Below are 25,287 nucleotides of genomic sequence, written 5' to 3' on the forward strand. Positions count from 1 at the left end.
CTGACTTTTAATTTGTTTTGGTTTTGAACCTTTATTATGATGTTCAGATCGGTCTGACCGAGCGGAAAGGAAGGCGGGGTTTGCCGCGGTGGTGTTTTGATTGACAGGTGAATTGTCCAATCAGATGGTTGTTTAATAAGCGTTGACAGCAGTTCAACCAATCCTAGCTGCAAAACAGAGCGTACGAGTTTTAGACGCGACGGCGTGCAGACAGGGGGCTGTTAGCTGGTGTACAGGGTAGTGAGTTGTTTGGTAATTATGTGGATATTATTTTAATGTTATTTCGCCACTGTTGGAGCGAGATATACACGTTCAGAGAGGAAACAGAGTCACGGCGTTCTGCCACCAGCAAACATGAAGTGAGTTACATTAACTAATTCTACCGTTATTAAGCTAACTTAGCTAAACTAACGGGTTACAAAAGAAGTGTCTCGGTGCTTTTTCCTTAAATACCTTTACTTCATCCCACCACAGAAATAACCAGGTCATGTATTTAATATATTCCTGATTTTGATGTTTCCTGCAGGTTGAACATTGAAGGGCTGTTAGTCTATTTCCCTTATGACTACATTTATCCAGAACAGTACTCCTACATGCTGGAGCTCAAGAGGACCCTGGACGCCAAGGTATCTAAAGTTGTGTCAAGCCACCTGCTCCAGAGACTGAATATGCAAAATAAACACGATTTATCCAGCTCTTATAAACTAATATACACCAGAAACACACAACTACCTGTGTGTAGAAAAAAGTAACATTCAGAAAATGTTTGGCGTCCTATAAAATAAGCTTTTCTGTAAATTAATGCTAATGAAGAAGATGGAATATTACATCAAAGCTCATTCCAAGACTAATCAAACATGGCATAATTCTAAGAAAAGACACTTAATTCTCATAGTAAAAGCTGACAGGCTCAGACGCACAGTATGCAGACCCGTTTTACCTTTCTTAAGCAGTCATATTGTGCACAACCCCTGAGAGCTGCTTGCTTTGTTAGCTGTGAAACAAAAGGACCTTGTGGCCACACCTTAATAGATACTATTATCTATTATCTTATTACCTTAATAGATGTGCCTTATTAAGGTAAACACTGTATATTTTTGCATTATATAGCAAGGACCTGCTCTGCTTTCTGTCCTTAGGGCCATGGAGTTCTGGAGATGCCCTCAGGAACGGGAAAAACCATCTCTCTTCTGTCTCTTATTGTAGCATATCAGAAAGTGAGGCTCTGTGCTACTTTTTAATTAATTGTTTATCCAAAAATTAAGAATGTGAGCTTGTTTGGCTTAACAAGCAAGTAAAGAAAGGTCTTTTAAACTCTACCTGCAGGCCTACCCTCTCGAGGTGACCAAGCTGATCTACTGCTCCCGAACCGTGCCTGAGATTGAGAAGGTAATGAACGGCACCTTATGCAATGCAGTTGTACATTAATGAGTGACCGTGTGCACTGAGTGTATTGTGCATGTGCATTATCTGCATTTAGAAGGCGTTTTTTCTTTAAGGTGGTTGAGGAACTGAGGAAACTGATGGAATTCTATACCAAAGAAACAGGAGAGAAAAACAACTTCCTTGCACTGGCGCTTTCTTCAAGAAAGAATCTGTGCATTCATCCTGAAGTAAGTGTCTCTTTGCTGCCATATATGACGGATTAGAAAGTGTCATTACATTAATGCGCTTTGGGCTGTGTAAAGCCTTTTTAGTCGTACAATGGGATAGATTTTCAGAGTTACATAGCATTTCTACCTTAAAGTAACAGGTTATATTTAGGACTAGTAGGTTAATCTGATTAATTGGATTAATTGAAAAACTATTTTAATGCGTTTTCCAAAGTAGCATAATTAAGATTGAGAGTCTTGGTAAATTACTGTTTATGAATAATTTCTGAACAAAAAAGTTCACAGATTTTCTTTTTGTTTCTGTTGAATATCTTAATCTGATGTATCTAATCACTGCAGAAACTGCACAATTTAACTTTGTGAAGCAGGCAGAATAAGGCTTGTGAAAAATCTTACTACTGCTTATCTTAAGTCATATTTGTGTAAAATCCTGTTATATTACTTTACCTTTTCACATGCCTGTTCTCAGCATTTCTCAGCTTGTAAAATGTTGTGTGTACCACAAGGGGGAATGAGCTCAAAGTGTGATTTGTCTTTACTGTAGTGAATTACACTCTTCACCTGTTTGGGGAGCCCATGAGTAAAATAACACAGTCACAGAATGCTGCTTTAATCATTGATTATGCTCTTTATATAATCCAGCTTGATCCTTGCCTCTGTTTACAGGTGAGCTCTTTGCGCTTCGGAAAGGAGGTAGATGGAAAATGTCACAGTCTGACAGCATCGTATATTCGAGCCCAGCATCACAGTAATCCAAGTCAACCTGTCTGCCGCTTTTATGAGGTAAACTTAAACACTGAGTCTTCAGCTTGCTTTAAGTTAAGTTTTTTTCCTTTGCTTAGAAATCTTTTTCCCCCCACAATGTTTTATATTTTTTTAAATACTCCACTATGTGCAGGAGTTTGATGCCGTGGGCAGACAGGTGCCAATTCCTTCTGGAATTTATAATCTAGATGACCTTAAAGACTTTGGGCGCAAAAAAGGCTGGTGCCCATACTACCTAGCACGCTACTCTGTAAGTATCTTTAAAGAAAAATCTTGTTTGTTGTGAAGCTTTGTATCAGATGTAACGAGAGGTAGAGAGGAGTAATATGAGGAGTGTGGTAGTGGACTGAATAAACAACTTTGTTTAAATGTTTTTAACGTATTAGTTTTAATGTTTCTGACACTTGTAATTTAAAGAGAAATATTGACAGATGTAAACACAAGTGTAAATAGATTGATTGAGGAAGAGTAAATGTGATTATATATTAATTAATTTAGGGATATTGTAGCTACAGTGAGTTTTGTAATTTAATATGAAAAGAGATTTTTTTTAAAAGAACAAGTTTTTATTCAAATTGCCATTGGCAGACTGCCTCTAATGCCACAGCAGTGAAGCTGTGCAAATCTGGCTACTAATGAGGGTTAAAGGTTTACACACATACAGCAGAGGAATAAAGTCAATTTAAAGATTGATCTTGGGTTAACAAAATGTTTGCGTGTTATTTAAATGATCATTTAAATTATCTTTTATTAAATGTAAACAAACCTTGTGTAATCTTTTCATGATCATTTTACCTAACTGATAATAAATATGTTTTGCTGCAGTAAAATAATGCATTAATTAAAAACAAGTAAATATTACTAGCAACATTCCCCCTCTGGTTGTTTTTTTTTTTTTTTAAGTGCGCCACGATACTATGTGTTTGTTGGAGGTTTTCTTTCCAAAATTTAATTAAATGCACTTAACGCTCTGAATAATTGCATCTTTGATTTTTCACTACAATAGACACACATTTCAGTGTGCACAAAACTCACTGATTATTGTTCTGCTTTTACTGTTCTCTTGTAGATTCTCCATGCTAACATAGTGGTATACAGTTACCATTACCTTCTGGACCCAAAAATTGCAGACCTGGTCTCAAAAGAGCTTGCAAAGAAGTCGGTTGTTGTATTTGACGAAGCCCACAACATTGGTAAGGGCCATAAAGGAAGCTGTTCTGTACCTCCTGACTGGATAGGAATGAACATTAATAGTTGTGTGATTTCCTTCTCATAGACAATGTGTGCATTGACTCAATGAGTGTCAACATCACCAGGAGGACACTGGACCGCTGCCAGACCAATGTGGATACTCTACAGAATACTATTCAGAGGTAAGACTGGTAAAAACTTTTGAAATTGAATATGCAGTAAAGTCATGTAATATTAAAATTGCAAAGTAAAGTAGATGTTTGTGTATTTCAAGATGTTAGCACAACCTTTTATTATGAAGATCACAATACCAGAATTATGTTACTGTACTGTTTAGATAGAGTGAGAAGTTCTGCTGTTTGATATGAATGATGGGTGTGTGATGTCTGTGTGTTACTCTGGTCTTCAGTTGTTAATTTCAGAACACCAGCATGTCATTACTGGTTTAACACTGTGAGATATTGAAATATAGAAAAAATGAGAACACCATAAGGGTCCCGCCCTTCAATGTCTCTGATTGGTTTAGCCCACAGCATGGGCCTAATGTGTGTCTGTTGTTGAACCACAGGGAGACTCTTTTTTTCTTTTTTTCTTTCTTCAGTCAGATGCTTTTTATTTAGTTGCACCATTTGAGAAATCTCTAGCACCGTCTCACTAATGTTCAGACCCCTGAATATGTATGTTTGTGTATATAAAAACTTATATGCTCCTTTGTTTTCCTGTTAAAGAATAAAGGAAACAGATGCCGCGAAACTCCGAGAGGAGTACAGAAGGCTTGTTGAGGGACTGAAAGAGGCCAATGTTGCACGAGAAACAGACATCTACTTGTCCAATCCAGTGCTGCCAGATGAAGTTCTCCAAGGTTTGTTAAAATGAAAACGAATGAAGAGTTAGTTTTACAGTATGTGTAACACCTTCTTACAGTATTTGCTAATTTTATGCTAATGTCCTTGGCCCCACCCTTGCAGAGGCTATTCCTGGCAGCATCCGAACTGCAGAGCACTTTGTGGGCTTCCTAAAGCGCTTCCTGGAGTATCTGAAGGCTCGCCTGCGCATCCACCATGTTGTGCAGGAGAGTTCTCCTCAGTTCCTCAAAGATATCTATGAGAAGGTGTGCATTGATCGCAAGCCGCTCAGGTGAGTGTAGTCTTAGCACTGGGTGTTATGTTGTGAACTTGGATCACTGGTGGTTTCAGTTCAAGTAAATTAAATAAATATCATGAATGTCAGGTTAGCATTTTACTCCACTACACAGAGCAGGTATGATTTGGGTGGTGGGTCAGCACTGCAGTGACACTGGCATGGTGGTGGTGTGTTGTTTGTTTGTTTTTGTGTTTGTGTGTGTTATGCTGATACAAGTAGATCAGACACAGCAGTGCTGCTGGAGTTTTTAAACACTGTGTCCACTGCATTAGACATGCCTACTTTATTCAAGGTGGAACAGCTACTGTAGGTGAATTCAGAAACAGAAGCTCTGAATCTGTTGCTGCACAGTTTATGTTGGTCATCCTCTAGTCCTTCGTCATTGACCTCAGGATTCTGCCCACAAGATGCTGTTGGCTGGATGTTTCTGCTTAATTGACTATTCCCAGTCCACTGAGGTGTTTAAGAACTCCAGCAGCATTGCTGTACCGTGGCTGTTCAGTACAAATACTCCTACTGTTACGCTCCATTCAAATATACTCACTATTGTGTCTTTTACCTCCCAATAGATTCTGTGCAGAGAGGCTTCGCTCATTACTGAGAACCCTGGAGATTGCAGATATCGCTGACTTCTCTCCTATCACTCTGATCTCCCATTTCGCTACTCTCGTCAGCACCTACAGCAAAGGTAAATGTAAATGGGTTAGTGTCTGTTGTGTTTCCAATAGAAATCACAATCTCAAAACATCTCAACAACATAAACCCCTTTCTTTCAGGCTTCACTATTATCATTGAGCCATTTGAAGACAAAACACCAACAATAGCCAATCCTGTGCTTCACTTCAGGTGGGTTGAAATTAAAATCAGTGTGTATTTGTGTTGATCATACTTGATCTTTTTTTTTTTTATTCACTCTGTTTGTTTACTTTAAGTGGATTGCCAGAAATATGTATTTTTCCCTAATTGTAATTAAGTATAGAACATATATTTTAATAACCTGTCGGGATTGCAGAGTACAGGATGTTCTGTCTCTAACTTTGGCTCACCTGTGTGTTCTCCAGCTGTATGGATCCCTCCATCGCCATAAAGCCAGTGTTTGAGCGGTTCCAGTCGGTCGTCATCACTTCTGGGGTAAACTGCCTCTCAAAAACCCCCATCTTTATCTCTCTCACCCCCTCCTCTATATGTATATTAGATTACTTATGGCTTGTTTTATAATCCTGAGATTATAATCAACCATCTCAGTGAGTCATGCTGTCCATCTGTGTAGGACAAACCTTTTACAGTAAACAGTTAGAAAAAGAATAATCCTCTTTTGTCATTGTAAATGACAATAAGACACTATAGAGCTTGTTGTGTGAAATATTACTACCATCTATACCAGCTTTAGGTGATTCCTTATTTAATTTAAATCATTATCGAGTCATATCTTACAAATCTGCACAATATGTGATGCAGAGTTGGTCTGTTTAAGCTAAATGTGTATTTTTTGTTGGATTTCTGTTTAATAATGGTTAGTTGTGTTTCTCTGGTCAGACTCTCTCTCCATTGGACATTTATCCCCGGATCCTCGATTTCCGACCCGTCACCATGGCCTCTTTCACCATGACACTGGCACGCACCTGCCTGTGCCCTCTAGTGAGTGTTTAAAAAAAAAAAAAAAAATGTCCCTGTTGGACAAAAACCTTAAGAATATAAGTTTATCAAATTAATAATTAAAATGGCAGAAATCATATTTTCTGTCTGTCCCAAACTCTATATTCATGAAGATCTCATAGTTTTAGCTCACCATTATATGCCATTATATGCCCATAACTGACTGAATCCAAACTATTTTGATAGGAATTCAGTCATCATTTTTGTCGGAGTGGCTCAGCAAATTATCTGTATCTGGTTTTATATATTTATTTATTGTATTTCTTTGTTGGTGTACCTTTTTGAAGTGTGTTAGTAATGTGTAGATGTTTCTTTGGTCTGTCCATGTTAGACTTTATGTCTAAAATATGTCAAAAGAAAAACATAAACTTTACAGGAAAAGAAAAATATTGCCAGATTTGCATTAAATCAAAAAGTAATGAAGGGCAATATGGCGCTTGGGTTTGTGTCTGACAGTGATATGTAACGTGGTTATGCTTTAAGTGGGTTGGTACAGAAAATATTTTTAAAGGTATCTGTAATAAAGATGCGGATTCAGATAAAGTAAAGATTTTATTTAAAGAATCTTAATCAGTGTTTCATGTTCTCAGATTGTGGGTAGGGGAAATGACCAAGTGGCAATGAGCTCCAAGTTTGAGACCAGAGAAGATTTTGGTAAGCTTTAATGTTGTTAAATATTGATATTATCCTTGTTGTGTTGTTTTCCTGCTATTTTTATCCTGGTTGCGTGATATATTGTGCACTGTAATCCACAGCTGTGATCCGCAATTACGGAAACCTGCTTCTGGAAATGTCTGCCATTGTACCAGATGGAATTGTTGCATTTTTCACAAGTTACGTTTACATGGAAAACATTGTAGCTTCATGGTATGAACAGGTATGTGAGATAAAATTAACCAGGTATAAACAGTTCTTTAGTGTTCTTGACCAGGTATTATTTTTAAAATTTTATGCAGACTGCTTTTTGTTTTCTTTTCTATCTCTGGTGGTTGTAGGGAATTCTGGAGAACATTCAGAGAAACAAGCTGATCTTCATTGAGACACCAGATGCAGCAGAGACCAGCATGGCCCTGGAGAAGTACCAGGAGGTGAGAAGATGCCACTCATTCAGTAGAGTCATGTGTGATCTGACGGATGTTTAATGTGCTTTTCCCACTGACCTGTTGTTCCAGGCCTGTGAAAACGGTAGAGGAGCAATCTTGCTCTCTGTTGCCAGAGGAAAAGTGTCTGAAGGGATTGATTTTGGTGAGTAACCATGTTTAAATTCTGTATATCTTTAAATGCTTTATTTAAATGTTAGAAATGCTAAATAAAACATTTCATTATCGTTTTACTGACAGTTCATCACTTTGGACGAGCTGTGATCATGTTTGGAGTGCCGTACGTTTACACTCAGAGCCGAATACTCAAGGTTTGTTCAGTCGTTAAGACCTGTATTCCAATTTCAAGCCTAATTACAAAAGCAGCATATAAACCAGCTCTTCATACGCTTGCTCTTCTCCTGGCCCTCAGGCTCGGCTAGAGTATCTGCGAGACCAGTTTCAGATCCGAGAAAACGACTTCTTGACCTTCGATGCTATGCGTCATGCAGCCCAGTGTGTAGGCAGAGCCATCCGAGGCAAAACTGACTATGGCCTCATGATCTTCGCTGACAAAGTAAGCCAGTTTAAATTAATTCAGCTGTCTGGTTGATTTAGGGCACACACTTTATATTTGATATTTAAGTATTTTTGCTTTCTGCCCTTAGCGTTACGCCCGTGCAGACAAGCGAGGGAAGCTGCCTCGGTGGATCCAGGAGCACATCTCAGACGGCAGCCTTAACCTGACAATTGATGAGACTGTGCAGCTGTCCAAGCACTTCCTGAGGCAGATGGCCCAGCCGTTCAGACGGGTAAGGCCTGCACCCTTCTTTACTAGGTTTAGCTAGCTGTAAGGTCAGTAAAGTTTACAATTATTGAAACATCACACACAACAGTTCTTTTGTATTCTCGTTTGGTATATTAGTTTTTTTAGTTGCTCTTCCGATAGTTGGGTTTCCATCCAAGTAATTTATAAAACCTATGCACAGAAAAATCTCCTTAAGTTGTTTCTATCTACTAGAGTTACGCAAAGTTATTTCAAATAACATAGGCTATCGTAATGATCAGCAACATTTTAAAACAAGCAAAATGGTGAAATTTTCTTTATCACCATTTGTTATTTTTAATAGCTGTGGTGTTTGCAGTTCAGAAACAATGAGCAGAATGATAATTGACTTTCTCCTATTTAAGGCTGAAGTCTCTGTGCCACCAAATGATGTCAACCACACATCTGGGAGCACAAACACACTCCATTTCAGAATATTAAAATCAACATTTTAAAAGCTTATGGGTCTTCATTACATCATCTGTAGGGCCAAATGTTTTTAAAATACTGGCCTCCTGCAATAACTGATGTGTCTGCACAGTATGAGAGAGTAGTATAAGGAGTATAGGGTAGTGGAAAACATTTTGGTATAATCTAACAGTTAATCATTGTGTATACACCATATATGAAGTTTACAACTATTGGGGGAACAACTAAAAAATTGGAATTCTAGCATTAAAATAACTCCAGTATACCAAACAAGAATACAAAAGAACTGTTGTGTGAACACAACAAGAATTGTAAACTTTACTGACCTTACAGCTGTTACAAGGTTTACACTTTGATGGAGAAGCCTTTTTCCAGCATTCACATACACACAGTTTTTCCAAAAATTGCAAATGTCTCTTTAAACTAGGACGAGATAAAAAACTTAAAAATATTGCTAATAGCAAACTGTGGAAAAGACCAAAGCCTGTGGGGGAAAAAACAATTTAGTTTTTTTAAAGGCACATTTTCAAACAATGTGGTGGATGGAAAACCCAGCCTTTGTTACTTTACCTTTGTGTGCTTTTGCAGGAGGATCAGCTCGGTCTATCTTTGCTGACTCTGGAACAGCTACAGTCGGAGGAAATGCTTGAGAAAATCTCTCAGATTGCTCAGCAGGCCTAAAGCTCATCAGGCTGATGTAAATCCTACACACTTGTACATATATATTTTTCAAAATTTGTCACTTTTTTTTACATGTTCATACTAATCTACAGTCACAGAAGGAGCAATAAATACAGAATTTCTACAAAAAAAAGTTTATTTTATTTTACTTCTTAATATGTACCCATTTTATCAGACATTAGTCAGGTTAGACACTTGAGAATATTGTGTATATACATGTACACTCACGTCTTCTGCCTCCAAAATGTAACATTTACAGAACAAAAAAAACTTGCTGAAACTAAGTTACAGTTGAGTAACAGTTCTATAGATAAAAAATCTAATAAGTGACAATATTCTGACTGCTGACAGAACCTATATATGATCAAATGTGCTTGTAGCCATTTTAGTCTCTTTTATGATAAAAACAAAACACATCTTGCCCAGTAGAGGGCGCACAACCACAAGAGTCATTGGAGGCAAAGGGGGACAATCACCCCCTCCAGTGCTCCCATGGTTAAAAAAAGCATCACTCTAGTCCCCTGTAGAGTGCAAAAAAAAGTGCCCTTTTGGCTGCGCACCTGGTAAGAATAAGTAGCCAAAAAGGCATCTGTTGAGCTTTGAACTCTGAACGTCCTGGATCAGACATGCAAATTAACCTAGCCACTCATTAAGGATAAAGAATAATGGAACAAAGTTAAATTAACAATGCTAAGTAAACAAACTATATTAGTGTAATGCATATGAAAATGAATAAGTCCCCTTCTTTACAGGCACGAGTAGAGTACTACATCTCAGTTTTTTTTTTTTCTTCATGTAGAAGATTTGGAATAATGTAGTCTGTAGTGTGCATAATATGCTTTTATATATAAATAACTAGTGCAATAATTTACAAATCTGTAACAACTAGGTGCAAGTGAAATGTCAGATCCTAACTGCATGTATTAAGACTCCTAGTACAACAAGCTTTTAGGATCATAACTCGAAGCCTAAACTGGCCCTAGAACAGTTACTGGAGGTACTGGTATGTACCAGTAGATTCCTTTAACTAAAAAAAAAAAAAAAAAAAAAAAAAAACTTAGGCTATGTTCAGACTATCAGCACAAATTTCATTTTTAGCATATCTTCATTGTATCCAGATGGACAACCAGAAACCACATTAAATCAGATTTTTGGAAATTCAACCTTATTGTCACAAAAACAAACATAGGTTTGTAATACACGGACATGCAAATCCGATCTGAAAACTTGCAAGTAACAATGTGGAAACAGTAATCTCAACAGATCTGATTTGAGAAATCCAAATTGCCTGCATTCTGAACACAGTCTTAGTTGTTTTGTCTGACACAAACAGACAGAAAAGCTAAAAACTAACTAAAAGAACCATATTGCTAATTGTGCTCTGAAACGTGGTCCATAGGAAAATTAGACCAGAGGAATGGTATTTATCGAGAACCTGGTGGTGCTGTAAAGACGTGTTGGTAAGGTTAGCCATCTCCACTTAAAGAGTTTCTCCGGGCCAGACTCTGCGTGCTGGAGCTGAGAGCGCGACTATCTGTCAGCCTGTTGAGGTTCTGGATGGAGAATACACAATAAGGAAAAGTTTAAAATCATTGCATCCATGTCCTGAGGCTTTCTCATCAAAACAGATAATTAAGTTACATATCAGAGCTGTCTTAAAAAATGTTAACTTTAAATGTTAACTATGTAAACTGATCATTTACTATTGCCTCAATGGATGGCTTAGGAATGCCTACATGTTTTTTGAGTTGTTATGTGAGTGAGGCGAGGTGAAGTGTATAAATGTTCCAAAATGACATCAAATGGTAAGACTATAGCCTTACATATTTTTTTGCCTATCTGGATTAGACTAGGCACAATACACCATACCAATTTAATTTCTATTTTATTTGAATTATAATCTCATGGAAAAGTAAAGTTTAAAAAAATTGTCCAAAATGACACCAAAAGGTAAGACTATAGCCTTTATGTAATTAGCAGATTTTGATAGATTTTTTTTATGTGTAGCTACATGCATGGAGCTGGTATTTGCAAATAAACACAAAATAGTAAAACCATATAAACACAAAACATAAATTAGACAATTTTTTTTTATGTAATTGTTTAAAATAAGAAATGTTTTTGTCGATTAAACCTAGACTAAAACTAATAACTAAATGACTGAAATTTTTAAAACTATTATACATTTCAGTCAAAAAACTAAAACTTTATCAAAATTAACGCTGTCTGAGAGTGTGCCAGATGAATAGTTTTTCATTTCTGAAGATGTGTGGGCATTTAAGATTCTCTGATCTATAATATCATGTGTGTACTGTGAATAAGTCTTGATGGTGTCTGCAATGTTTGCATATCAAAACTAAAAACTAAAGAGTTCCAATATATTACACTTTTTATACAGGCATAAAAGGTGCAGCAAAACTCAGTTCTTACCTTTGCAGCCTCCTGACTCTCCCTCACTCCCACATTCAGCACATTGAGGGAATTTGCCCTTTTCATTCTGATGAAAAAAAGAAACCACAGTGAGCTGGGAAACAGGCTGCTTTGTTAAGATCTGACTCGCCCAGGGGCTCCCTCAATTCCCCATCCAGACAATGTGCACCTAGTGAACACATGGTATGACCAGTTAAACCTGTAGGCCCAATAAATAGGCATAAAGAAAGACTAGAAATTACCCAGGAGTCCGAGGGGTTGTTTCTGGTGTTCCAACTCCTTTCAGCTTCCTGACCAGCTTTTCACTGCTCCGCCTTATGGACTCCCGAAGCTTTGTGAAAGATCCACTGCGCTTCAGACTACCCAGACTGTCCTACACCCACAGAGAGAGGGTTAAGTTTGACATGGTGTTCATATGTTTTAGAAGAATTGTAGAGGAGTCAACTCAGTGTTTAACAGACCTGTCTAGAGCTCCCCTCTTCTGGATGTACCCAGACTGGCCGCCCATCTCCTAAAGGGCAAAATCAGGACACAATAAATCAATATGGCAACTTGAATTTGGATTCTTATAAAAACAAATATGTCACATTACAGAGCTAGCACCATGAGAAATGTATCATGAGTTTTAGGTTTAGGGTTAGGAGTAGCTATTTAGTGAAGTTATTTTATGAATATAACTTAATTTTGGGAGATTGATCCATGCCCTTTACTCCTCCCACTCAGCCTAAATAAAGTCATTTTGAATCAATTAAACATAAAAATCCAGAGTGTTGGAAATTTTATTAAAGTTCTTTAAAATGAACAAATTAATTCAATGTATTAAACTTGGGAAAATTCTATGGTTTTGTGCCTTAAAATATAATTTGTCTCAATTCACAAAAATGAAACCATAATTTCATGTTAGAACATTTTCAGTTATTAAATGAATTTTAAACCACTCTGAATCCATGCATAAACCTACCTACTTACTTTATCTTAAAAATCAGCGATAACAGAACTTACCTTCCACTGATCCAAACTCCTTCTCATGAGCACGAGTCAGGATCTCTTTATACAGAGCTTCAGCTTGTCTGTATTTTCCCTGCTTGAGGTAGCATGAAGCCTGATAAGCAAACACAGGTGATATTATCTTAATAAACCTCATGTACACCAAACAGGAGACCTAACCCCTACAGGTTTATAGTCTTGAAAATGCCAAACACCTCAGAATAAAGATCTATAGGCTCTCACCAGGTTATTTTTGGTCTTGGCGACATTGGCGTCGTCTGGACCAAGGCGACTCTGGTAAATGTGCAGTGCTCTCTCGTAGTACTCCTCCACCTCCTGGTACTTTCCCTGGTTCTGGCACAGTAGAGCCAGGTTATTGAGCTGCTTGGCCACATCAGGGTGGTCTGTTCCCAACACCTAAAGAAAACAAATGCAGGTATTGTAACTGCTAAAACATGCTAAAAACCTTTCAGTAACCATTGTTAAAGCTGCAAACATGAAATCTGACCTTCAGCTGTGTAGATAATAACATAGATTTTTCTTTCATCCATTAACTGGGTCTACTATAAATATAACACTATTTACTTCACCAACGCTTCATAAGTCTGACTTGCTAGAAACTTCCATTAACATTCCAAAAACGTTTAAAATTCACTGATAACTTCTGATAACTATTTATTGCATTCTGCTTAATAAAGCCAAAGCCCAAGCCCAAGGCTTCGTATGGCTGCTGCGCTTGCACAGATCTCCACATTGCCCTGTTTGCTATCCTGCTGCTATTGTGTTGGTTAAAAACTGTAAGCATCTGGCCTGTCCAGTAGATCTGATAGCTATACAAATACTGTGATTCATATTTCAACCAGTGTTTAATCTCCACATTAATATAATCTCTGTCTGCATAGAGGAAACTGTTTAGAACACACTAAAATATATACAATTAAAACAACAGGCAAACCTTTCCTTTTTTATATTTTAAAAATGCTCAAGATTCTATTCTGGCACAAAATAGTAAAACCTTACTGAAGAATGTACATTTATAGACTGACTACGATACCTTTTCCCTGATTTCCAGTGCTCTCTTGCAGAGCGGCTCTGCTTCTTTATATTTCCCTCTTTTGCCATAGAGCACGGCCAGGTTATTCAGGGTAGCTGCCACCTGTACACATTTACAAATTCACAATTAAGAAACTGACAAATGCAATTCCAATAAAGCATTTCATCTTGTCTACAACACTTTAAACAATACAAAATACACAGACAGACACATACTGCTGGGTGGTCCAAGCCAAGTGTCTTCTCACGTATTGCCAGTGCATCATTCAGGAGGCTGGCAGCTTCTTTATATTTATTCTGGTCCCTGTACAAAGCAAAACAAATAAATAGCACAATATTAAAAAGAGTGAAAATTTACATAGGAGCTATCGAAGACATTTATGATGCTCTTGTGAAGTTCTTACCTGTATACAAGTGCCAGGATGTTGAGCATGGTGGCCACGTCCGGGTGGCTGTGTCCAGAAGATTTCTCCAGGTCCTCCAGAGCTTGTTTGCAGAGCGGCACAGCCACCTCATAGCGGCCCTGGGAGGCGTACTGGATCACCAGGTTGTGGAGGGTTCTCAGCCTGGCGGGGATCTCATAGCCTCCCTGCTGGGCTGCAGCAACAGCACTGCTGTGAGGCTGAGAAACTGTGAGGTCAAAAAGATCAGCTTTAAAAAAAACACCCAGTGAAACAGCTTAACTGTGCACAATGTCATCGAGGCCACACATTTTTGTAGTGGATTTTAATTCCTAAAGAGCAATTGAAAACCATAAGGCCCAAAATTAATGACTTTATCTGGTCAAAAACAAAGAACCTGCCAGCCTTCCCTTTACCTGTCAAGTGAGGGTAAACTTTAATTAACTTAATTTGGAAGGGAAGTGAAGGGAGTTGACATAAAATTAATCTGGCAGTTGGTCTTTACCTTTTCACATTTTCTTAAGAAGGTATTGTTTTCTTCTCCTGTAAAGCTTTTGTGCTGCAGTTTTTCCAAGATGTGCACAACTACTCTAATCTACAAAAGTGGCAAAAACCTAGCGCTTTTAAGATGTGCCAGTGGAGCTCACAAGACAATCATGACCTAATCACAAGACAAAAATGTCAGTGCTTCTCGTTTCTTCCCCATCCTATTAAGCACAAAAAGGAAACTTGCTTTGTGTTTGCTCCTCTTCATCAGTGGGAAAGAGATCATCGAGCGACTCCTTGGCTGAAGAACTGTCTTTATCCTCCTGTTGAACAATGAGAAATGATAAAATGTGCATTTAATCCAAGCCTGATCACTTTATTATTAAATAAGCCTTAAGACTCTTCAGAAAGCAAACAATGATGTTCCATTCAATGGAACATAACTGAATAGATCTTATTAACTAGATGGGCGTCTCGGTATTAATGCTCACCAGCTGAGGCTCATCCTGGTCGTATTTGCGGATGCTGCTCATAAACTGCAGGTGTCTGTTTTGTTCCTCCAGTGTAACCACCTCCTGCTCTCGCTCCTGTAGCTTCTGCTGTGCTGCAGACAGCTCATCCCGCAGCCACTGGTTCTCCTGGCACAGTCTTCGAACTTGAGCACGTAGCTTCTGCTTCTCTGCCTCCAGAGAGCCCAGGTGTGCTGATAGAGCCATCATCATCTGGAGTTAGACGAGTGATAACAAAAAAAGGGTAACAAATTGAACTCAGAAATTCAGTGAGGTCTGGACAATGCAGTGATATATGTGTTAACGCAGCGTATAATTTTAAAGGAATGAGGTCATTAATCCTGTAAAATCCATCCCAACATTAAAAATGTCTCAGCTGACGGATTTTATTAGGCAAAGAAGAAAGTTCAGTGTTAATCTGATTTGATTGAAGAATCTCTTACAACAATACATTTGTATGTGCTATTAAATCAAGGTCTAATATGCACATTGCTGCATGTTGCACTAGTCTCTAGTTGAATGCTTCTGCTTTTGAACGTACCTGTGCTTCACCCAGACCCAGTTCAATCTTCTCTAGAGACTGTAAGACAATGCCGGTCTTCTCCTGCTCCAGGCTGCCGCTCTCGCCGGCCGGCCGGCTCTGTAGCTGTTCCTGCAGGCTGTCCAGCAGCGTGCGGTTCTCTGCCCGCAGAGCCTCCAGCCCCGCGATCACCTGCCGCGTGCTGCATAAGATCTCCTCTGCCGAAAGCATGGCTCCTACTGTTAAACTCTGTTGGTGAAGAAAATGTATTGGCAGCTTAATGGTCAATAATGTGCACTTTAAACCGGCTCTACATCCTACAGTTTTCTACTCTCGTAACTACATAATTATGTTTCGTATTAGTTAATTACTATCCAATCATTTGTAGTTACTTAATAAAAATTATTCATACTAAAAAGAAAAAATACTATTTGCTGCAAAGAAGGTGAAGGAAATTAACCATAATCAATACAACAAAGAACAGTCCAGCCATATGTGATTATCTAAATCCTCCAGTTAAAAAAAAAGCTTTTGAAATTATGTTATGTGAAAGAGATATACTGCAGATACAACGTACAACATTTCTCTTGTTTACCTTTAAGCTTGACTAAAGTATCTGACTGCACGGACAATAAAGCCTTCTGAAAGAATTTTTTTTTATGTTCAGAAAATAAATTTAGAAAAGTAAAGATAAATGCTAGCTCACTCACAAAAGAACACCTGAATTTATACAGGCGTCGGCATTCCTAAGCTATTCTCTGAGGTGAAACTTTATTACCAATTTGCATACTGCTATCCCATGAATTCAACCAAGTTCTAATGTATGTAAACTGCACATGCTAATACCAAGAATATACTATAGATGTAAACATTTACATAAAAGTACTGCATTACTTCCTAAGGGGCTTCCACCACCAATAATTTAGACCTGTTAAAGATTTTACCCACACCTTTAAGACAAATAGAAGAGTCCACAAACAAGCCTATTCCCGAAACACCCTCAAACACAATGGCCAAACATGACCTTGTTTCTCCACTTTCATTTCAGCCTCAAAGAGATGAGATCAAGTTATCAACACTGCAGAAACTGCTTTTTTTAACTTCCCTCAGGACAGTGGAGAGGCAGTGAGGAAGGATTGCTAAAATGAACAACTTTTTTACAATTTTAAAGAAAATGCCTCAGAAATAAGTTCACCAGTCACCACACTGTTTTTAATAACATGTTTATAGTCTCTGAGTGAAGCACTCTGAAAACAGTGTTTTTGAGATTTCTGGAAGCAGACAGCGTAATGAACTGGTGTGTCATACTGTTTGTGTGTTTTGACAGAAAACCACAAAATTCATGTTTAATGTCTCAATACACCACTGTACACACACCTGTCTGGCTCTATAAATGGTAATGCAAGACAAACACTGTTCTTGGAATCAAAGTATGAACAGGTTTCTGTGGTATGACCTGCAAGCTTTATTGAAATGGGCTGCGTCCCAATTGAGCATTATATACTAATATAATAAAGTATATGCTGTATACTAAGATTAATAGTGATGGAGCATAGCTATGCAAACATCTACCACTGCAAGTTGATCTTCTGCACTCATAAGAAAAATAACAGGCTTGGACTCATATCTCTGTAAATTTGCTTTGCACCAACATTTGTTGTAAAAAAAGTGCTATAGAAACACATTTTGAAAACACAAAAACTAGTTAGTAATAGTAATTTGTGTGCATCTGAGATGCCACCCAGTTTTTTTGGGGTTTATTTGAGGTCTTTGCTTAAGACTGATTAACATGAAACATCTCTACTAACTAACAAAGTCCAGGACATGGTCTAAATGGATGTGATTTATTAGTAATGAACTCATATTCTGTCGCTGTCATGCAAAAACCTTGCATTTCCATTTTTTTAAACAATTTTTGACAATGTGAATCTGGCAGTTGTTGAGTCATGGTGAGTAAAATAAAGTCCACTAAAAGCTAAGTAGGTTTTGCCTTCTTTTTTTGTGTAATAGCTAGAGTTATAAGAAAATATTGATAAACTGAAGTATCACAATATTTTCTTTTGCAATACTGTATCAATTCCCAGTGTCACAGTATTCATTTTTAATTATACACTTAAAATATACATATGACGAGTGTCAGACAGTGATTCTGTGTTTTGATACTATGTTAATTTTGAATTAACTTAAACAATCACAATGTATTTGCTTTGCATACTGAATCACAATATACTGTTGTATACTGAACTGTACTGAACCTGTATTGAGAGACAGAGCCCTTGTAACAGCGACAAGTTGTTATTGCTGTAAAACAGCTAAATAGTTATAATACGTATTTTTTACACTGGGTTTCTTCAAAAGGTTTACCTCTGCCATATATATACACTAAACCAATTTAAACAACTTAAGTGCTTAAAATTCTTAAGTTTTTGGTAAGAATGTGTAACTGCACTAAGCATGCTAAAATTACTTTTAAAGAGTGCATTGGGGTGCAGTGTTCCTTCAGAGTGAATTTGTTGATTTTAGAGCAGATTCTCTTTTAGCCCACCAGCTCTCTTCAGTTTTAATTCTACGCTTCTTTGGTGTAATGTTTCGTGAATGAGCAGTCGGAGACTGAAGGCTTAGTTTGTTATCTCAGTGTTGCTCAGAGTAGCACTTGTATCAGCACCATGGTTGCTCAGGTAACCAGCTAAACCTTTACAGCCAGAAAAAGGTGCGGAAATAGCACCAGAAGCATATTGACACCATATATATTATATAGCTTTCCACTCAGGAACACTATTACTTTCACTGAAAAAAAAAAAAAAAATCTTACAGACTGCTGCTTCAACTTAAAAATTTGCTAAATTTCTGTAATAATTAGCATCATAATTTTTCCAGGCTCACTTCCCAACTACAGAACTCTCTCAGTTTAACTGTGGTTAAACAATCTCCCTCCAAACCCACATTATACGGTAGATGTGAATCAAGTCATCAAGCTGATCTTTTAAAAAGACCTCTCTGCTCTTGTTCTGCCTTTTGCTCTGCTGCCTGCCTGCAATATGATATTCAAGCTTTTTGACTTTTGACTACTTTCTGTAACAACCATATATAAAACAACACACAGTACACTTACTATCAGCACACGAGTAGTAAAGTTTAGAATAAACTACTTGCAATACTTAAGTACAACAAATTGTTGTATACTTCTAATAGTACTTCTACTAGAGTGTGTGGAGCTTAAAGAACACTTCAAATTCTACTCAAGTCACGTTTTTGACAGAGCCATTGTACTGTTCTCATATCTTGTTCCCCAATGGTTAAACAAAATTCCTTCCTTTACCAGAGCATTCCTCTACCTCCCTCGCTTCCTTTAGGAAACTCCTGAAGGCAGAGCTCTTCAAAGAGCACCTACTCTCCTAACACCTCTAAAAAGCAAACTAACTAACCACTATTTTTGCCTTGGATTTCTAGGTCCTCTATTGCTAATGTGCACACTAAGAAAATTAAGTACAGCTTTGTACTAAAAAGAGTACAAAGCTTGTTGCTGGGGCTGTATCTTATATTGAGGTACAAAAGAGTACCTTTCAGTAAAAGCCTTTTTTTGTACCCATGTTTTTGTACGAGTAAAGATTATAAAAATAATGAACATTATCATCAACTGAATATGGATTTGATGATGCAAAAAGGTCTGGCTTTCAAATGAAAAATGTATATTTAAGATATATATTGTTTTTTTAGTACAGTGATACAGAATACCACATGTACCTTTTGTCTGGTTAAATGGTGCAAATCTGTACTTACTGCTGTTAGGAAAGACTTTTTACTTTAGAGTGAACACATCTGACCCTGTAAAGACCAATATTCAATACAATTATGAAAAGTGTACCTTTTGTACAAGAAAGTACTTATATCATACCTCTTTCAGCATACCTTTTTTTAGTGTGTACCTCATTATTGTAAGTTGCTTTGAATAAAAATATCAGCTAAATATACTGTAATGTACTTTTACTCAATTCTGGGTCTCTAAAACGTATACATTTCTCTAAAATGTATACATTTCTGGTAAGGTAAACACACCTCGAACAGCCAGAAGAAGACTGACTCTCTCCTGATCTATGGGAGGTAAGTCGTCTGTCAGTCAGAGTGCAGCAGCTTAAAATATCACACTCGGCCTCTCAGCAGCCTGAGAACAAAACAGACCAGCCCCTGAAACACCACGAACAGCAGACAGAGCAAACAGAGCGTCCATAGTGATTACAGTAGAGTCAGTTCTGAAAACCACACTCACCACGCAGATTACAGAACAACACGGGCTCACACTCAATAACCCAACTAAACCCGACTAAACTCGACTCTACAGTCCCACAGACAGAGAGGAACTGAGTAAAGACTTTAATCCAGGAGCGCAGTGGAAACACCGCACTTACCTGATAAACACGCTCCCAACAAGTGATGGCGACGCTCCGGGGAGAGGACAGCCGGTCCACCCGGCGCTAAGCAGCTCAGCCCCGCGGCCTCCTCACGCCTCACGCCTCCCCCGCTCCCGGAGGAGACAGCGGCGGTATCAGCGCGAGGCTGTAAACAGGTGCGTTCATCACTCACCTCCACACCGCGCGCACTCTACCTGACCCGCTCCTGCCCAGCATGCACCGCGCCCTGAGGATGGACACGAGCGGAGGCCCCGCCCCTCCACACCTTCATCACCACACAGACACGCGCTGCGTTTCTCTCATTTATCTATCTAATATTATCTACTCATAAAATAATACATTATAGCTAAAGTAATATAAACAATATAATAATACACAGAGCCAGACCCAGTTTTAAATATTGATGCAATATGCAAATATTTTGTCAAAAGAATAAAGCAGCGCACTCATGTTTTTTTTCTTATTGTGATAAAAAATATCACGTGACTGTATATATTTTAAGGTTTCAGTTAAATCCTGATGCCACGTAAATGACGGAACACATTTTTACTATTTTAACATTCTGTTGTAAAAATCATGCTAGAACCAGTTATATGGAACGTACAACGATTTATTAAAGTATTCGAATAGTTAAAATAATAGTTGTAACAGAATAGAACAGAGTTGTAGAAGCAATAACGCATTTTTAAAAATAGCTAATTTTATCTCTAGCACTAGTCCAGCACTCCTACATCCTGTAAATAAGGTCGAAAACAGATGATCGTTTGCATACTGCCCTGTAGTGATGCTCTCAGGATGTTCTGAGGGACTTCATGAGTTAAAGAACTTTACACAGCTCTTAAAGGGTCTGTGACACATACGTCACCACGGGCTCTTTTGCGTTAATTAAGATACAAAGGTACTTTTATTATGCATTAATTCAACATTCTCAATAACATAACTTTTTTCATTTATGCATTAACGGAAAAAATATAGCATTAGTCACAATGTATTTTAAATAAGATATATTATAGTTTATTAAGCATTAATTCAGCACTTTTAATAAAGTCATATTTATTTAAATATTAACCTAAAATAACATACAGCACTTAATTCGTTTAATCTATTAATTAGTTTAATATTATGAATATATTTTAAAATGTATTATATTATTATTATTATTATTATTATTATTATTATTATTATTATTATTATTATTATTATTATTATTATTGTGATAAACTGTTGAAACTTTTTAATTTATTTATCGTTTTAGGTCATTAAACAATAGAAAAATAAAAAATAAAATATACTTGAATATAGTTTATAAATAACTTTATTATTAATAATTAAAAATTAAAAGTTAAACTGTATATTATTGCACTGTAATTTATTTTAGACAAACAAAAATATTTTATTGTAATATAATATATATAAATATATAAAATGCGTGCCAGTTAAAGTCTATATCTTGTTGTTGTCTTCATTATTTCATTATTTTGAGGAGCAGGTGCTTTATTTTTTTCTGTCATAATCACCACAGGGCCACAAAGGCTGTTTGTGTTTATCACAGCTTACAGACTACTGACTGAATACAGCAGTGTGCGTGTGTGTGTTACTGGACGCTGGGGGAGGAGTCCTTGAATGACGTAACTTTGGCACATTTTCAACAAAGCGGCTTAGGGAGGGCAGGGAGGGAGGGGTGAGGTTCCTCCGGATGAGTAAAATAAGTGGCATTAGTCTGGTCCCGCCAGACTTGCTTAGCTTGACAAGCTGCAGCTACACCAGTCAGGACACACGGCTGCAAGCATCAGACTCACAGGACAGTTAACCCATCCTGCATGTGGAGATCTGCAGCTCAAACCTGCCTGTGAAAGAACTGAGTTAAAATACTGCTAGGGTTTGCACTGAAAAGCAAGTGGACTATGGGCATACGTGTTTTTTTACAGGATATGATCAGTGATCTGTGTGAGTTTGCATGGGCTAAAGCAGTGGGGTAAGAGCTCGGAGTGGGAAGGTGATGCAGTGGAGCAACTGTGGCCAGGCAGATATATGAGGCAGGGCTGATTGATGGATCAGCTGCTGGACACAGGGCCTGTGGGAGGCAGACTCATGCCATATAAGGGCAGCCTGGTAGAGGGACCGACCACCCCAGCTCCAGAGGGCAGGTGTCACTACTCACAGGGGGGAGCCCAGGTCAAAAAAACCACAGTCTCTATCATACACAGTCCAGTCAGACTTTTATGTCTACCTCCTTGTTTCTACACTTCTTTTAAACCTACACTACAGCACACAGGGACGTATCTGTTTCTCTGCATACTTTATTATCCTCTCTTCACCCTGTTCTTCAATGGGTCAGGACCCTTTAAGACCACCACAGAGCAGCTATTATTTGGGTGGTGATACTGACTGAAAATGTGTGTTCAACTTGTACAAGTGGATCAGTTACAGCAGAACTGCTGGAGTTTTTAAACACTGTGTACACTCGTTGTTCACTCTATTAGACACTCCTATGTTGTTGGTCGACTGAAGATGTCAGAAGTTAGAAATCAGAGATAGAAGCTTTGAATTGGTAGCTGCACAGTTTGAGTTGGACATCCTCTAATCTAGTCCTTCATCAGTGGTCACAGGATGCTGGATATTTCTGGTTAGTGGATTATTTTTGGTTCAGCATTGACACTAAGGTCTTTAGAAACTCCAGCAGCACTACAATGCTTAGAATGACCCACCATCCAAATAATGTACACTCTGTGGTGGTCCATTGAAGAACAGGGTAAAAGGAGGTTTCACGTTAACAAGCTGTTCGTTAAAATATAATGGATATAATTATAATGGATATTATTAAGGCCAGCAAACAACTTTTATTTGTTTCAGTTGTGGTCATGTCCAAATAATGTAATAACAGTTACAGGCCTATAAATATCAGTATTTAGTTTAATTGTTTTAGGCATGAGTACCACCTCCCTTTCTGTAAAGTCCATTGTAACCACACTCAAGAAGTGACCAGTTCCGAGTATATATTTTGGATATTTACATATTTATTGTTGACACTTTTCTCTATACGATGTACTACTATGAAAAAAAGACCTGTATGCTCTGGGAACCTCAGCTGCTCGGTACTGGGAGCACACTAGCTTTTCCAGTTTAGGTGGTGTCATCAAAGAGGATTTGTTTACTCCTCCACAGTCTTCAGTGTTACGTTTCAAGTAGGAGAGGAGAGAATAGCTGGGGGAAGAGCCATTATTTTCCATAGAGTGTGAGCGGGCAGGAGGGGAGCTAAGAGGTGTTAAGAGCGCGGAATGCAATCAATGCATCTGCGTCAAGTCTGTGTGAGCACCAGGTGACTGCCACCTCTCAGCTGTTAGTGTATATGGTGGCCAACTTCACCAGAAGCAGTTAAGTGTTTACAATGCATGGATTGAATGTATAGCCCACAGGTCTGTAGAGCTTGTTCTGGTGTTGATGCAGTGTGTGTATGTATGTATGTGTGTGTGTGTGTGTGTGTGTGTGTGTGTGTGTGTGTGTGTGTGTGTGTGTGTGAGAGAGTGGGAAAGAGAGAGAGAAAAAAACAGAGTGAGTGTGTACCTTCCAAAAACACATGTGGCAGGCAAACTGGTAATGCTAAAATGACCACTTGGTGTGAGTGAATGAGAGTTTAGCACCATGTGACGGACTGGCATCCTGCCCAGGGGGCATTCCAGGGAGTGTTTTTTACATTTGCTTTGCCTTTTTTGTAATTGCAGACAGTCTGAACCCAAAATATTTCATGTTTTGTTTTCTCAAATTAATTTAATGTATTATTAAGCATCCATTCCTGAATTTCAGGCCTTCAACACATTTTAAAAATAGTTGGGACATTAAAGCATTTACCACTTTGTGTTCCTGTTCTTTCTCACTTAAAAAACATTTTGGCACCAAAGACACTAAGCAATGAAGCGTTTGTTTCAGGTGTTATTTCATCCCATTCTTCTTGAAAACATGGCTTAAGGTGTACAACAGTACAGGACAGTCATTGTTAGATTTTCTTTATTGTTCACAGATTCTCTATTGGGGACCGCTCAGGACTGCAGGCAGGTCAATATATTACCCATAAGGTACTCTTATGCATCCATGACATAGCAAGCAGCATATGTTGCTTCAAGATCTGGCTTTTAGACTTGTTGCTGATAACAAACTGGATGGTCCTATTCTTTTTTACCCAATGCAATCTGTCACAGGAAATCCAAACTTTAACTTTAAACAAATTTGAGGTTTTTGGAAGTTCAATATGTATGCTAAATTTATGCTTCATCCACTAATGTATTTTTCACTGCATCTGCAGAGAGGTTCACTTTACAGAAATGTCATTCAATGTAATAAAAATGTAGAATGCAGCTCGGTTCTTTTTTTAACACTGCATATTTTGACGAGTGTCAAAGGCCACATGATTAGATTATTTATTGTCCACTGCCTAAAAAGAACCACTTGTAGAACCACAAAAAATAAAAACATAGGAAGTGAAATGATCTAATATGCAAGTGTGTAGATCTTTGTAAAAAAATGTTCTTGGGATGTAAAAGTTTCTTATTAAAAATGTTCTCCAAAAAAGCATAGTTGGATTCTCCACAGTATTTGCTGTATTCCTTATTTAATCATTGCTCTCTGTTGGTTAAAGTTGCACCCTGTAGAAATGTTACAAGAAGGAAAGTAATTCTGCTCAATGCATTATCTGTGACTATCGTGCCTCCACACTTAGTGCAGTTATTCCCTTTGAATTCCAGGGGCAGAGGTCAGTGGAAGGGCCAGTGGATGGTGGGTGGGTGGACAGACCCTGAGCTGAGTCAATGCAATTTAATATGGCTAGCTGGCATAGGGAAACTGACAACCTTGCGACTAAACATAGCACCGGGAACAGAAGGCGGTGGAAAGGCTTCAGTTTCAATGGAAGAGTTTCCCATCCAAACGGCATTTATATGAATATATGCACGTTAGTCCCATACAATGTGGACGAAAGAACGGACGAACATCAGTATGGCCTGTATTCTCCAGTGTTACTGTCAGAGGTGTCAAATTCATGTCCTGGGGGAGCCCAGCTCTGCAGAGATTCTACCCTCTGCTAACAGTCTAAATGGTGAACTGGTGTGTTCGATG

General features: G+C 38.0%; 2 protein-coding genes across 4 annotated transcripts; one reads left to right on the plus strand and one right to left on the minus strand.

The window, feature by feature from the left end:
- Positions 1 to 186: 186 nt before the first annotated feature.
- On the plus strand, positions 187 to 9,718 carry ercc2 (excision repair cross-complementation group 2). Of its 2 annotated transcripts, none has more exons than XR_002649862.2 (23): positions 187 to 359; positions 527 to 626; positions 1,140 to 1,217; positions 1,327 to 1,389; positions 1,500 to 1,613; positions 2,280 to 2,396; positions 2,512 to 2,628; positions 3,448 to 3,571; positions 3,655 to 3,751; positions 4,298 to 4,431; positions 4,538 to 4,706; positions 5,282 to 5,400; positions 5,489 to 5,558; positions 5,774 to 5,843; positions 6,249 to 6,350; positions 6,959 to 7,022; positions 7,124 to 7,245; positions 7,364 to 7,456; positions 7,541 to 7,613; positions 7,709 to 7,779; positions 7,881 to 8,024; positions 8,094 to 8,259; positions 9,291 to 9,420. XR_002649862.2 is itself a non-coding variant. In XM_007245964.4 (23 exons), exons 1-23 carry the CDS (start codon positions 355 to 357, stop codon positions 9,381 to 9,383), a joined length of 2,283 nt encoding a protein of 760 aa, XP_007246026.1. In that variant the 5' UTR covers positions 188 to 354; the 3' UTR covers positions 9,384 to 9,718. The 2 variants fall into 2 exon arrangements, 1 of the variants encoding a protein (XP_007246026.1); XM_007245964.4 differs by having other exon boundaries at positions 188 to 359; positions 8,116 to 8,259; positions 9,291 to 9,718.
- klc3 (kinesin light chain 3) lies at positions 9,502 to 20,410 on the minus strand. Of its 2 annotated transcripts, XM_007245963.4 has the most exons (14): positions 20,176 to 20,410; positions 19,826 to 19,931; positions 15,791 to 16,018; positions 15,232 to 15,462; positions 14,988 to 15,063; positions 14,258 to 14,483; positions 14,070 to 14,157; positions 13,855 to 13,956; positions 13,044 to 13,217; positions 12,816 to 12,915; positions 12,275 to 12,324; positions 12,056 to 12,186; positions 11,814 to 11,880; positions 9,502 to 10,936 (listed from the first exon to the last, which is right to left on the minus strand). In XM_007245963.4, the coding sequence occupies exons 3-14, from the start codon at positions 15,998 to 16,000 to the stop codon at positions 10,850 to 10,852; spliced, it is 1,542 nt and encodes a 513-aa protein (XP_007246025.2). In that variant the 5' UTR covers positions 16,001 to 16,018; positions 19,826 to 19,931; positions 20,176 to 20,410; the 3' UTR covers positions 9,502 to 10,849. The 2 variants fall into 2 exon arrangements, with proteins under 2 accessions (XP_007246025.2, XP_007246024.2); XM_007245962.4 differs by lacking the exon at positions 19,826 to 19,931 and having other exon boundaries at positions 20,176 to 20,409.
- Positions 20,411 to 25,287: the final 4,877 nt, after the last annotated feature.

The sequence above is a fragment of the Astyanax mexicanus genome, chromosome 18, assembly GCF_023375975.1.
Source record: "Astyanax mexicanus isolate ESR-SI-001 chromosome 18, AstMex3_surface, whole genome shotgun sequence".
Taxonomy (NCBI): Eukaryota; Metazoa; Chordata; class Actinopteri; order Characiformes; family Acestrorhamphidae; genus Astyanax; species Astyanax mexicanus.